Source organism: Scylla paramamosain, chromosome 10 (assembly GCF_035594125.1).
Source record: "Scylla paramamosain isolate STU-SP2022 chromosome 10, ASM3559412v1, whole genome shotgun sequence".
NCBI lineage: Eukaryota > Metazoa > Arthropoda > Malacostraca > Decapoda > Portunidae > Scylla > Scylla paramamosain.
In genome coordinates, this window is record NC_087160.1 from 28,561,932 (window position 1) to 28,574,431 (window position 12,500).

General features: G+C 43.9%; 1 protein-coding gene across 2 annotated transcripts in view; it reads left to right on the forward strand.

Moving 5' to 3' along the window:
- The window catches only part of LOC135104490 (uncharacterized), a 101,014-nt gene that overhangs the window by 51,637 nt on the left and 36,877 nt on the right, over positions 1-12,500 (forward strand). Inside the window, exon 2 of one of the 2 annotated variants that reach the window (XM_064012032.1) lies at positions 11,237-11,400. The exons of the other annotated variant lie outside the window; for it this stretch is intronic. Within the exon in view, the coding sequence (XP_063868102.1) occupies positions 11,237-11,250 (14 nt within the window). The 3' untranslated portion in view covers positions 11,251-11,400. Of the gene's footprint in view, positions 1-11,236; positions 11,401-12,500 lie in introns of those variants that run through there. 2 annotated transcript variants of the gene reach the window in all.

The following is a 12,500-nucleotide window of genomic DNA, read 5'->3' on the forward strand; positions in this document are numbered from 1 at the left end:
ATTCATATAGACTCTGTTTTGAATGAGGAATTTCAGGACTTCACTCCCCCTCTCCCTCTTCTGGTAATACTGTAATGGAGAAGGACTTAGGGACTGGTGGTGGTGGTGGTGGTGCGAGAGTGGGGGGAACTGGTGTTGTAGACGAGCGGGTTTGCGGTGAGTGGATGAAGATAGAAAGTCGTGGATGTGTTTTGTATTTTTGTTTTTTCTTTGTTTTCATCATGCTTGTAAATTTGCGTTATGTTATTTAGGATTAGTCAGGTTTTTTTATTTATTTATTTATTTTTTTATTCCGTGAGTTTTTTCGAATGTCATTACTTGTATTGTATTTTTTTGCTTTCATAGAGAGAGAGTGGGTGGTGGTGGTGGTGGTGGTGGTGGTGGTGGTGGTGGTAGGATTTGGATGGATATGGCTGGTAGTTATATAGTTTGTGTGTGTGTGTGTGTGTGTGTGTGTGTGTGTGTGTGTGTGTTTGCAGTGCAGTGTTGGTAATAGCAAGAGTAGCGGTGGTGGTGGACAGGTACATAATTGGTGCTGGCAGTAATGTGTTGGAGAGAGAGAGAGAGAGAGAGAGAGAGAGAGAGAGAGAGAGAGAGAGAGAGAGAGAGAGAGAGAGAGAGAGAGAGAGAGAGAGAGAGAGAGAGAGACCGTGTGTGTGTGTGTGTGTGTGTGTGGAAAAAGGGGTGTTTTATGTAAGAGTACCAGCGACAGTGTTGCAAACGGTGGAGGAAAAAGGGTATATAACACACCCATAGCGGCGGGAGTTGGCAGCACTGCGGGTAGGGTGGAAAAAAGACTGATTCTTCGTACGTTCAGTGTTACAAACAGCGACACACACACACACACACACACACACACACACACACACACACACACACACACACACACACACACACACACACACACACACACACGAGAACATTTCTAGCTACTGCGTTAAAAAAAAAAAAAAAGTAAAAATATGAAAATTGCTGTAGTGGGAAGCATAATGATAATTCCAACAGGCGCTAAGCAGCTGCGTCCATCTCTGTATCTTCCCCAATCTATCCACGATCGACCAAACGCCGCATTATCCAGTTTACCGCAGTTTACCCTTTGATATTACCCATTGCCACCCATCTATCAACCACTTAAGGGAGGGTAAATAGGGAGATGAGTTATCGAGGCGTCAAGTCCTGTACTTGCCTCGCCTGGGGATTCGAACCAAGGATATTTCAGGGTGGTGGGTTTGGAGGCGAAAGTGCTGCCCGCCACGCCGCCACGATGCTAGTTGTTAGTGGTCGCGGCGAGTTGGTAATACTGCTGAAAGTTGCCATTATGAAGCAAGTGATAAAAAAGGTGATGCATGGGTGTACTCTCTCTCTCTCTCTCTCTCTCTCTCTCTCTCTCTCTCTCTCTCTCTCTCTCTCTCTCTCTCTCTCTCTCTCTGCTGAATATAAAGAGAGGCTGAATCGTGTTTTTCAAAAGCCTCGCGGGATCTCGAGTTACACACACACACACACACACACACACACACACACACACACACACACACACACACACACACACACACACACACACCTCATTCCAGTCATGGCAGCGTGCAATTTAGCAACACTGTTTTTCTTTCTTTCCTTTGCATTATGAAGATTTAAACGCGCGCGCCACACACACACACACACACACACACACACACACACACACACACACACGACATGTACTTTTTTTCTTTAGATTTTTCGTTCTTTTCTTTATTTTTGAGTGCGTGCGGACAACTCAGTTTGTTTCCCAGAGTTTAATGTTCTTGTAATGGGAAGAAGCAAGGGTACTTTATTTTGACGGCGGTGTGGTGGTGGTGGTGGTGGTGGAGGTGGTGGTGGTGGTGGTGATGGTGGTGGTACTTATGTTTCCTGCGTGTTTTACTGTGATATGTTTTCTCAAAATCTTAAGGTTTGGTGTGTGGTGGTGATGTGGATGTAACAGGTGGAAGAGTGATGGTGATTGTGTTGCAGTGGTGGTTGTGATGGTGAAAGTAATGGTGATAGTAGTGGTGGTGATGATGTCTAAGGGTATGTGCTTTTGTGGTGGTGGATGTGATGGTGGTAGGTGGCGGTGGTGGTGGTGGTGGTGGTGGTGGTGGTGGTGATGGTAATAACGGCAGAAGTGGTGACAAGGATAGTGAAGGTGATGACATGGTAAATAGTGAGTGTGTCAGCCTGTCTCAGTCGTCTCTCTCTCTCTCTCTCTCTCTCTCTCTCTCTCTCTCTCTCTCTCTCTCTCTCTCTCTCTCTCTCTCTCTCTCACGACAGTAGCTCATCACAGTCTCATTATGCGACTCTTTCCCTCGTGGCCTTCTTAATTTCTCTCTCTCTCTCTCTCTCTCTCTCTCTCTCTCTCTCTCTCTCTCTCTCTCTCTCTCTCTCTCTCTCTCTCTCTCTGTCGTGGGATTTCATTAGGTTTAAGCTTAATCGTATTCATTCATTCATTCATTCATTCATTCATTCACTCCCTTCTTTTACTTTCTTATCTTTTCTCATTTCTTCCTTCGTCTATGAATTATAAATATTTCAAGATTTCTTTCGTTCCTGTTATTATTTTTTATGGCGCCCATTATCCCTCGTGTTAGGCTTCACGTCCCAACAGTCACCTCGCAGCGCCTTTACCGTCTTTCCCCTGCCTGTCCCTCACACCTTTGTAAAACCCTCCCTCCTACCTCCTAACTACTTAACTAAATTTCTGTTTCTCTTATTCCTCCTACCCTCCAGACGTGTATCTATTTAACTTGACTAACCAGCACCATCCTCTTTGTAATTAAACGAACTAACACACTAAATATTCTTTCTCCCTATTCCTTTAGTCTCCAGACGTACGTAGATCTACCTAGTTTTTCTCAACTAAGCAACACTATCCTTGTAATTCAACTAACCTCACTCGTCTTTCCTATTCCTGTTAGCCTCTCAGCGTGCATCTCTCTAGCTTTACTTAACTAACCAACATCAACTAAGGCCTTTATTTTCCTTGTCCTGTAGCGCTTATTCCTTTATCTCCTCCAAGAAGAACCTCCTTTTCCCTTTTCTCATGAATCTCCCTCTTGTTTACCGTGTCGCTTCCTCTCAAGTGCCATACATAGATCTCTCTCGTAAAGTGAAGTGGTATGATACTGTTGGTGCAGCGCTGTTACTTCAATTAGTCAAATAACCCTTCAAAAATAAGTAGCAGATTAACAGATAATAATGGACGAAATGAAATAAATAAGTAGAGCTATTTATCTCTATCTTATCCCAACAAAGTACGTTCTTCCCACACCAACACACACCATCACACACCACCGTACACTCTCTCTCTCTCTCTCTCTCTCTCTCTCTCTCTCTCTCTCTCTCTCTCTCTCTCATCCCACTCCTTCCCCACCACAAGCCCACTCCCTCCCTCCGCCAAACCTCGCCCTGACCCTATCAATGTTCTCCCTTATCTCTTTTCAGCCCCTGCCTCCCCAGAAAGCCCCTCTCATTCTACGTCCTATAAAGCTCCCTCTGTCCTCTCTCTCTCTCTCTCTCTCTCTCTCTCTCTCTCTCTCTCTCTCTCTCTCTCTCTCTCTCATAAGCCCCCGACTCTAGGAAGCCCCTCTCTATCTTCAAATATCTCTCTGTCCTTTCCCTTTCACTCTTTGGCTCCCACTCCTCTCTCTCCATAGTTCCCCTCACTCTCTCCTCCAACGAGCCCTTCTCTCTAACGTCCCCCCAGTAAAGCACACCTCATCTGTCTCCCCCGTCTAGAAGTTCCCTCTCAGGTCCCTAACTACTACAAAACCACTTCTCTACACCACCTATACTTCCCCCTTCCTACCCAACCCTCCCTTGATCCCCAAGCCCCTGCCCCGAGGCGTCCCCCGGTATCAGCAAGCATCAGGGAGGTGGGCCAGCGCGCGGACATCCCCGGCGTGAAGTCAGGAACCCTCGTTGGAGATTAATACCCACTGCGAGGTTTCTGTGGTGCCGCGACCAGTCTTACCTGCCTACCTGGCCTGAAGGGGCTCATTAGGCGCACCTGGACGACACTGCCAGGGAGGTAAAGGGAGGGAAGGACGGATAGATAGATAGATAGGCCGCCACGTGGAGAAAATAGAAGGTTTTTAGTTTAGTAGGAGGGAGGTTGAAGTGTGTTTCTGAGGGATGGAGGGAAGGGAGGGAGTGTAGGAAAGAGGGACTGAGGGAGGGAATCATGTGTTTTTGAGGAATGGAGGGAAGGGAGAGAGTGTAGGAAAGAAGTGACTAAGGAAGGGAGTTGTATTGAGAGATGAAAGGAAGAGAAGAAGAAAAGGAAAGGAGTGAGGAAAGAAGGGAGTCGTATGTTTTGAGGGATGGGGAGAAGGGAAGAAGAACGACAGTGTGCAGGAAAGGAGTGTTTGCGTAGAAGGAAGGAACTGGCAAGGAGAGAACCGGGAGAATGGAAGAAGGAAGATAGAAAGATATGGGAATTCTCGTTTGGGATGAAGAAAAGTCGAAGGAAAAGATGGATTGAGAAGAAATAAAAGTCATGTCAGGGCAGGGAGAAAGGAAAAGGAGATGGAAGGGGAAGATATATAGAGAGAAAGAGAGTAGGGCATGGAAACGTTTAAATAGACGCAAGAAAACACTAAGAAATTGATGGATAGAGAAGAAATACGAGTGATGTCAAGGTAAGAAGGGGAAAAGAAAAGAAGAGATGGAGGAGAAAGATGTGGGAAAGATGTCAGGAAGGAGAAGAAGCAAGAGAGATGGAAGAGAGAGATGTGGCTGAGTGGCGGCGAACGAAAGGAAATGGAAGAAGAGAAGAGAAGGATTACATCGCTATCTCCTTTCCGTTTTTTTCTTCCTCTCTCAATCTCTTACTTCCCTCCATCCATCCACCTGTCGTGCCTCTCACCTCCCCCCCAACCCGCGACCCCCTCTTCCTTGTGCTCATATCTGCCCCCCACGCTCCCCATCGCGCCCTCCTCTCCCTCAGTAAGACATGGTCGGGGACAGACCCACAAGATGCCATCCGACTCCTTTACGCCTTCTCACGGCCTAATCCTCCTTCCCTACCTGTCCCTCCTCCTCCTCCTCCTCCTCCTCCTCCTCCTCCTCCTCCTCGTGGTGTCTAGGTTAGCATGTCAAGAGGGCTACAGGGACGAAAGGTTGTAATGGTGACGGTGGTGGTGACTATTATTGTGGCACTGGTGCGGTTTATGGTGTGGTGATTGTGGGGTGTTGTGCGGGATGGTGGAGTGCTGGGTGGTGAGGTACTCGTGTTTGTGTAGTGAGGTGTGTGTATGTCATTGTGGTGATGTGTTGTGGTGGTGGTGAATGGTACGGGGATGAGAGAGAAACAGGTAGAAAGAGAGGTACAGGAAGACAGACTATTTAATAAACAGAAACACAGAAACAAAGACAGACAGAAAGCCAAACAGAAAAGTTACACATGACTGCTGCTTCTGGTTGGATGTTAACTTAATTCGCTCTACATGAAAAATTTGTACGAACTTTTTCCATTCCTTATCAATGTGTACACGTGTAAACTTTGGTCATGTCATTTCACTGTCCGCTTGCCTAGGTAAAGCGCTCTCATCTGTCGTGTGTGTGTGTGTGTGTGTGTGTGTGTGTGTGTGTGTGTGTGTGTGTGAAAAAAATCGCTTCTCTTCTTCATCTCGTTTACTTGGAAATGAAAATAATATCTCTGTGCTCTTTTATTTACATTTTTTTCTGTGTGTCCTTTCTTTTTCTTTTTTCTTCTTATTATTATATTCATGCTTAGTAATAATATCTGTGTGCTCTCACTCCTCTCCTCACACAACAAAGCAATCCCGTGACGCTGCGGGGTAAGACAACAAAACCAATCAATGTCATCCCCCAGTAACCTTTATCACTCGTTCTTTGTAACCTTTTTATTACTTTTTCTACCACTCTAAATATCATGTCGAGATTCCTCTTACGCGGCGATACCAGGGCGACTTTAGATGCTCATTTCAAAACCTTTCGTCGTTTCTCACACTTAGCAGCCAGCCGGTGGGTTAAGTTATGTTGGATTTTCAAGAGTGTTTTACTGATTTTATTGATAGTTTAATAATTTTTTTTTTGTATCATCACTAGGAAGGACACTGATCATAATAAGTCTTATCGCCTCTGTGCCCTTTGAAAATAGTCTTTTTTTTGTGTGTTAGTGATAGCTTCATAAATTTCTCTGATTCATCAATTGGAAGAACTCATCAGAACACAAAAAAATCATCTTTGTGGCCTTTGAAAATAATCCTTATGAGTGTTTCTGTGATGCTGGGGATACTTGCATTATGTGATGTTCATTATAGTTCCATTATGTGATGTCAATTATAGTTCCATAAGGTTTTTTGCGTCATGAATGGGGAGAACATATCAGGACACGACTATTCATCCCTGTGACCTTTGAGAATAGTCCTGATGAGTGTCTTATGTGATGCTAGTAATAGTTTCATAAGGTTTTCAGCATCATCAGTTCAGGGTCATCAGGACACGACCATCCATCTCTTTGGCGCATGGAAACAGCCGCAATGAGAGAGCAGAGAGTTTAGGAATGAAGTTCTCCTCTGTCTTGTCATAAAAATTAAGAATGCAGAGGAGAGTGAAAAATAAAATAAAAAAGTTAGTGATTAATCCAGTTTCTGTGATTTGCATGTATCTTATTATCTTTGTTTTTTTTTTTATATTAAGTCTTTTGTCTTGTTATAACTAATACATTCTCTCTCTCTCTCTCTCTCTCTCTCTCTCTCTCTCTCTCTCTCTCTCTCTCTCTCTCTCTCTCTCTCTCTCTCTCTCTCTCTCTCTCTCTCTCTCTCCACCTTTTCACTTTCATCGATGTTCTTTAAATTATTTGTGTTGACCTAAAAATGACACGGGCAGGAGGAGGAGGAAGAGGAGGAGGAGGAGGAGGAGGAGGAGAAGGAGGAGGAGAATGAGGGGAGCTTAGTGATGGAGGAGTTGGTATGGGGTTGTGGGTGGAGGGGGAGGGGGGATAGTGGGGGGAGAGGAGCTTTGCCGGGATAATACATATAGTGGTTTTGTGGCGGCGGGTTACCTTACACGAGGAAGAGGAGGAGGAGGAGGAAGAAGAAGAGGAAGAGGAGGAGGAGGAGGAGGAGGAGGAGGAGGAGGAGGAGGAGAAGGAGGAGGAGGAGGAGGAGGAGGTTCGGGGTTTGTAGTGTCTTCCTTACAAACAGCCCTTCTCACACTCCTCCTCCTCTTCCTCCTCCTCTTCCTCCTCCTCCTCCTCCTCTTCCTCCTCCTCGTTGTTGTTGTTGTTGGTGGTGGTGGTGGTGGTGGTGGCGGCGATAGTGGTGGTCTTTATTGTTATTATTATTATTATTATTATTATTATTATTATTATTATTATTATTATTCTCTTCTTCCTCCTCCTCTTCTTCTTCTTCTTCTTCTTCTTCTTCTTCTTCTTCTTCTTCTTCTTCTCCTCCTCCTCCTCCTCCTCCTCCTCCTCCTCCTCCTCCACGCCTTCCTTCACCGCGTTGAAATTCCTCCCTCGCACGCCTCCCACTTTTGTTTGCTCTTCGCCAGGTGATTTCGGCTCCCGGCGGATTCGGTTCCTGTCGGAGGAGGAGGAGGAGGAGGAGGAGGAGGAGGAGGAGGAGGAGGAGGGGGAGAAGGGAGAGTGGAGAGGAAAGTGAAGCAAAAGGAGAAAGGAAAAAATTAAAGAGGAGTGGAGAAGGTAGGAGTAGGAGGAAGAAGAGGAGGAGGAGGAAAAGGAGGAGGAGGAGGTATGGAGGTTGTGGAGCAAGACTTGGCCTTGTAAAGCTCTCCTTACACACACACACACACACACACACACACACACACACACACACACACACACACACACACACACACACACACACACACACACACACACACACACACACACATCGGAGTCTGATCCCATCGTAACCCTGCTCCTCCTCCTCCCTCCTCCTCCTCCTCCTCCTCCTCCTCCTCCTCCTCCTCCTCCTCCTCCTCCTCCGACTAAAAGGGGTCATATTCCAATTTTTCCTCTCCTTCAGAAGTGTAGAAAAAAGTCGTAATGAAATAGCGTTTTTGAAGCTGACTTGAGATAATGTTTGTGATGGGAGAGGCGGAGAGAAGGAGAGAGGGAGGGTAAGAGAGGGAAAGGGGGAAAGAGAGGGTAGAATAAGAGAGAGAAAGGGGAAGAGGAACAAGAGAGGGGAAGGGGGTGAAGAGAGAGAGAGACAAGCAAGTAGTTAATCAAAGGAAGGAGGGAGTAAAGTGCAGCGAGAGAGAGAGAGAGAGAGAGAGAGAGAGAGAGAGAGAGAGAGAGAGAGAGAGAGAGAGAGAGAGAGAGGGGGAGACAGGTGGGAAGGGCAAAGACAACTTAGGGTGGAAAGTAAAACTGACACGGAGGGAGAGAGAGAGAGAGAGAGAGAGAGAGAGAGAGAGAGAGAGAGAGAGAGAGAGAGAGAGAGAGAGAGGAGGGTGGAAGGAGACAGACAGACAGGTGAAGAAAGAAAAATAGAGGAAGCTGAGAGAAGGATGAAAAAAATACCCAAACACAGAGAAAGAGAGAGAGAAAAGAGAATGAAACAAACAAACAAATAAATGAACCAATTAAAAAAAAAACACCCAAAGAATCAACAAACGAATAAACAAAAACAAACATCCCTTAAAAATCAACAACAACAACAAAAACAAACAAACAAACGATATAACAAAAAATAAATAAATAAATAAAATAAAATAAAATACAGGTAACCAGGTGTGACGTACTAGAATCCGTGGCCAGGTCTACAGGTACACCCCAGCTCCACCACAGGTACACACACAGGTACACCATCAGGCCTCATCAGCACAGGTGGGGGCAGCCAGGTAATTGTTGGAGGTGATAAGGGATGGCAACAGGTGGACACGGTGACTTTGGGATCAGGGAGGGGGGGCAGGTAGGGGGAGGGGAGGAGGACAGGGGAGGGCAAAGGTTTGGACAGGTAGACAGTAACAAATCTATTTTATCTGTTGGGTAGCTGAAAAATGCTGTGACTGGAATGTTTCTTACGTTTTCGTGGATGAGTGTGGTGTGTGTGTGGCCTTGTTTTCATTCGTTTTCCTTGTTTTTTTTTCTTTCATGTTTTTCTTTTTCTTTCTTTTCTCTCTTCTCTTTCTTTCTGTTCTTCCACCTTCCTTCTTTTCTTACTTCCATCCTTTCTTTGTTTTTCTTTTCTTTTTTCTAACTTCCTTCCTTCCTTCCTTCCTTCCTTCCTTCCTTCCTTCCTTCCTTCCTTCCTTCCTTTCTTTTCCTTCCTTCCTTCCTCCTTCCCTCCCCTCTTCTTCCTTTGTTTTTCTCCTCCTTTGTTTTTCTTTCTTCCTTTTTCTTTCTTCCTTTTCTTTTTCTTCCTTTTCTTTTTCTTCCTTTTATTTTTCTTCCTTTATTATTTCTCCTTCCTTCCTTTTTTCTTTCCTTCTTTCCTTTCTTCTTTCCTTCGTCCCTTGCTTCTTTCCTTCCGTCCTTGCTTCTTTCATTTATTTTCTTTTTTCGTCTTTCATTATTTATTCTTTTCTTCCTTCCTTCCTTGCTTGCTTGCTTGCCTGCTTTCTTCCTTTCTTCTTTCTCTTCTTTCATTCTTCCTTCCTTTTCTACTTCCCTTGTTCGTTTATTTTATAGTTCCTTCTTTCTGATCGTACCTCTTTTCACAATTCCTATATATTTTTTGTTCCTTTCTTTCAATATGTCTCCTTTATTTCTCTTTTCTTCCTTTCTCCTTTCATATTTCTTTCCTCCCAACCTTTCTTCCATATTTCCTACCTTCCTGCCTTCTTTCCTTCCTTCCTTCTTTCTTTTATACTTTCTTTTCTTTGTCCGTATCCCTTTCTGCCTCTCCTTTCCTTCTTTCTTCTCTCTCCTCCCTCCTTCCCTTTCTTCTGTTTTTTTTTCTAAGTTGTCATTCCTTCTCTTCATATTTTCCTTTCTCTCCTTCGTTTATTCCGTAATTTCCTCCTTTATACTTTTCCTTTAATTTCTCAGTTTTCTTTCTGCATATTTTTCTTGTTTTTTTTCTCTCTGCTATTTCTTCCATCACTTCTGTATTTCTTTTCTTCTTCTTGCGTTCCCCTCTTTCGTTTTTTTTATTTGCCTGAGTCTCTCTCTCTCTCTCTCTCTCTCTCTCTCTCTCTCTCTCTCTCTCTCTCTCTCTCTCTCTCTCTCTCTCTCTCTCTCTCTCTCTCTCTCTCTCTCCATGTTTTCTTTTTCCTTTCTTCCATTCTTTGTTTCCTTTTTTTTCTTGCCCTCATTCTATCTATAGTTTTCTTTCCATAGTTTTATTTTTACTTTTTTCTTATTTTTCTTCTTTTCTTCCTTTATTTCTTACCTTTCTTTTTCTTCCTTTTTCTCCTTTCTTCCTTCTTTCTTTTCATCTTTATTTATCTATATCTATCTATATATCTATCCATCTATCTTCCTATCTGTTTCTTTCTTTATCTCATCATCTATCTATCTATCTATCTATCTATGTGTGTCTATCTGTCATTCTGCATGTATGTATGTACGTATGTATGTATGTATGTATCTATCTCTGTTCATCTATCTACGTATCTGTCTCTCTTTCCTTCTTCCTTCCTTCCTTCTTTTCTCTCTTCCTCCCTTCCTTCTTTCTCCAGCTGTTTATTTTCGCGCCGTGACTTGCCTGCTTGGTATTTGTGAGTGTGTTTGCGTATGTTTGTCTTGTGTGTGTTTGTATGTGTGTACGTTTGTTTAGATGTTTGTACGATATGTTTTGGTTCGTCGCTCGCATTCTCGATAATATCCCTCCAGATATAGTCTCTCTCTCTCTCTCTCTCTCTCTCTCTCTCTCTCTCTCTCTCTCTCTCTCTCTCTCTCTCTCTCTCTCGTTCTTTTTTTTCCGTCTTTCATCTTTATTTCTATTCTTCGTCTTCGTTTATCTTTCTCTTTTCCTGTGTGTTTTTTTTTTTTTTGTTCCTCTTCTCTGCCTCTCTTCCTCTTTCGTCTTTCTTTTTTCTTCTTTTACGTCAGTCCTCTTCATATTTATGCTTTTTTCTTTTCTTTCCCATTTATCAGTCTTTCCTTCTTGTGTTCCGTCTCTCTCTCTACATCTTTCATGTCTTTTATTTTCTCAGTTAACTTTCTTTCCTTTTTTTTCACATTCTTTTCTTCCTCCTCCTCATTATTGTTCTTATTGATGTTCACTTACATTTTTATTTATTGTTACTATTATTCCTATCCATGCCTTTATCGCTATTTATTTCTCTTCCTCAGGTACGTGTATGTGATGGGAGGATAAAGCGAGGAGAGGGGAAGTGGAGCAGAGAAAGAGAGACGGAGAGGAGTGGAGGAGAGAGGGGAGGGAAGAGGAGAGTTCTTTACCTCCCCTCTCCCTCCTTCCTTCCTTCTTCTCTCCATTTGCTCACCCCAGGCAGCAATGGTTTTATCAGGTAAGAGAGAGAGAGAGAGAGAGAGAGAGAGAGAGAGAGAGAGAGAGAGAGAGAGAGAGAGAGAGAGAGAAAAACCTTTACCTCTACCATCGCAGCTTTATTATTAAGTCGTGTACTTAAACAGGTTTCTGAGGGCCAAGAGGTATGCTGCTGTTTGGCCCTCCTTTGTGTATACCCTTATGTTCCTATTACGTTCTTACTCAGTCTCCTTGATCTGCCACGTGGGAGATACAAGTCATTTAAATCTGAACGCCTTTCCACATCCGGGTCACCTTCTACCTACGCCACCTTCCATCCATTAATCAACCGTGTAAGGAAGGAGGAACGCCGCTATAGGCTCTCTGGCATCTCCCCCGCCCGGAATTCGAACCCGGACACTCGGATATTTAGGCAAGCAAGTTAACCATTACGCCACGGGGTTCTGGGAAGGAGGGGCAGGAGGAGAAATAGTTGTGGGCTTGGTGCGAAGGTGGGGATAGATGAGGTAACATGGAACAGCAGAAAACAGGTATCTGGGTTAGTATTGGAGCTGGGATTAGGAGGAGGAAGAGGGAAAGGTGAGGAGGATAAGTAGGTGAGAGAGAGAGGCAGTGAAGGAGGGATAAGGAAAGTAAGTGGATGGGAGAAGTAGAAATTAAGTAGAAAGGTGGGGATTAAGAAGGAAAAAAGAGGAAAAGAAGGGTGTGGAAGGAGAGAGAGAGAGAGAGAGAGAGAGAGAGAGAGAGAGAGAGAGAGAGAGAGAGAGAGAGAGAGAGAGAGAGAGAGAGAGAGAGAGAGCGTTTATGACCCAAAACTCTGAACTATATAACAGGAAAAAAAAGAGAGAAGAAATAAAAAGGAAATATGAAACACGAAACATCATAAAGAAAAAAAAAACAAAAAAAAACATACGAAACAACAACAAATTCAGCAAAAAAAAATCATAAAAAAAGAAAACGAGAAAAAAAATAAAGAAGAGAGGGAACGAAGAAAAGAAAAAGATCAGGATACAGAGGAAAGGGTTAAAGGGAGGAACGAAAAGGTGTAGCAAGTAAGTACGTCCACAGGTGAAGGCGAAGGTACGGTAAAGAGAGGTACAGTACCGGGAG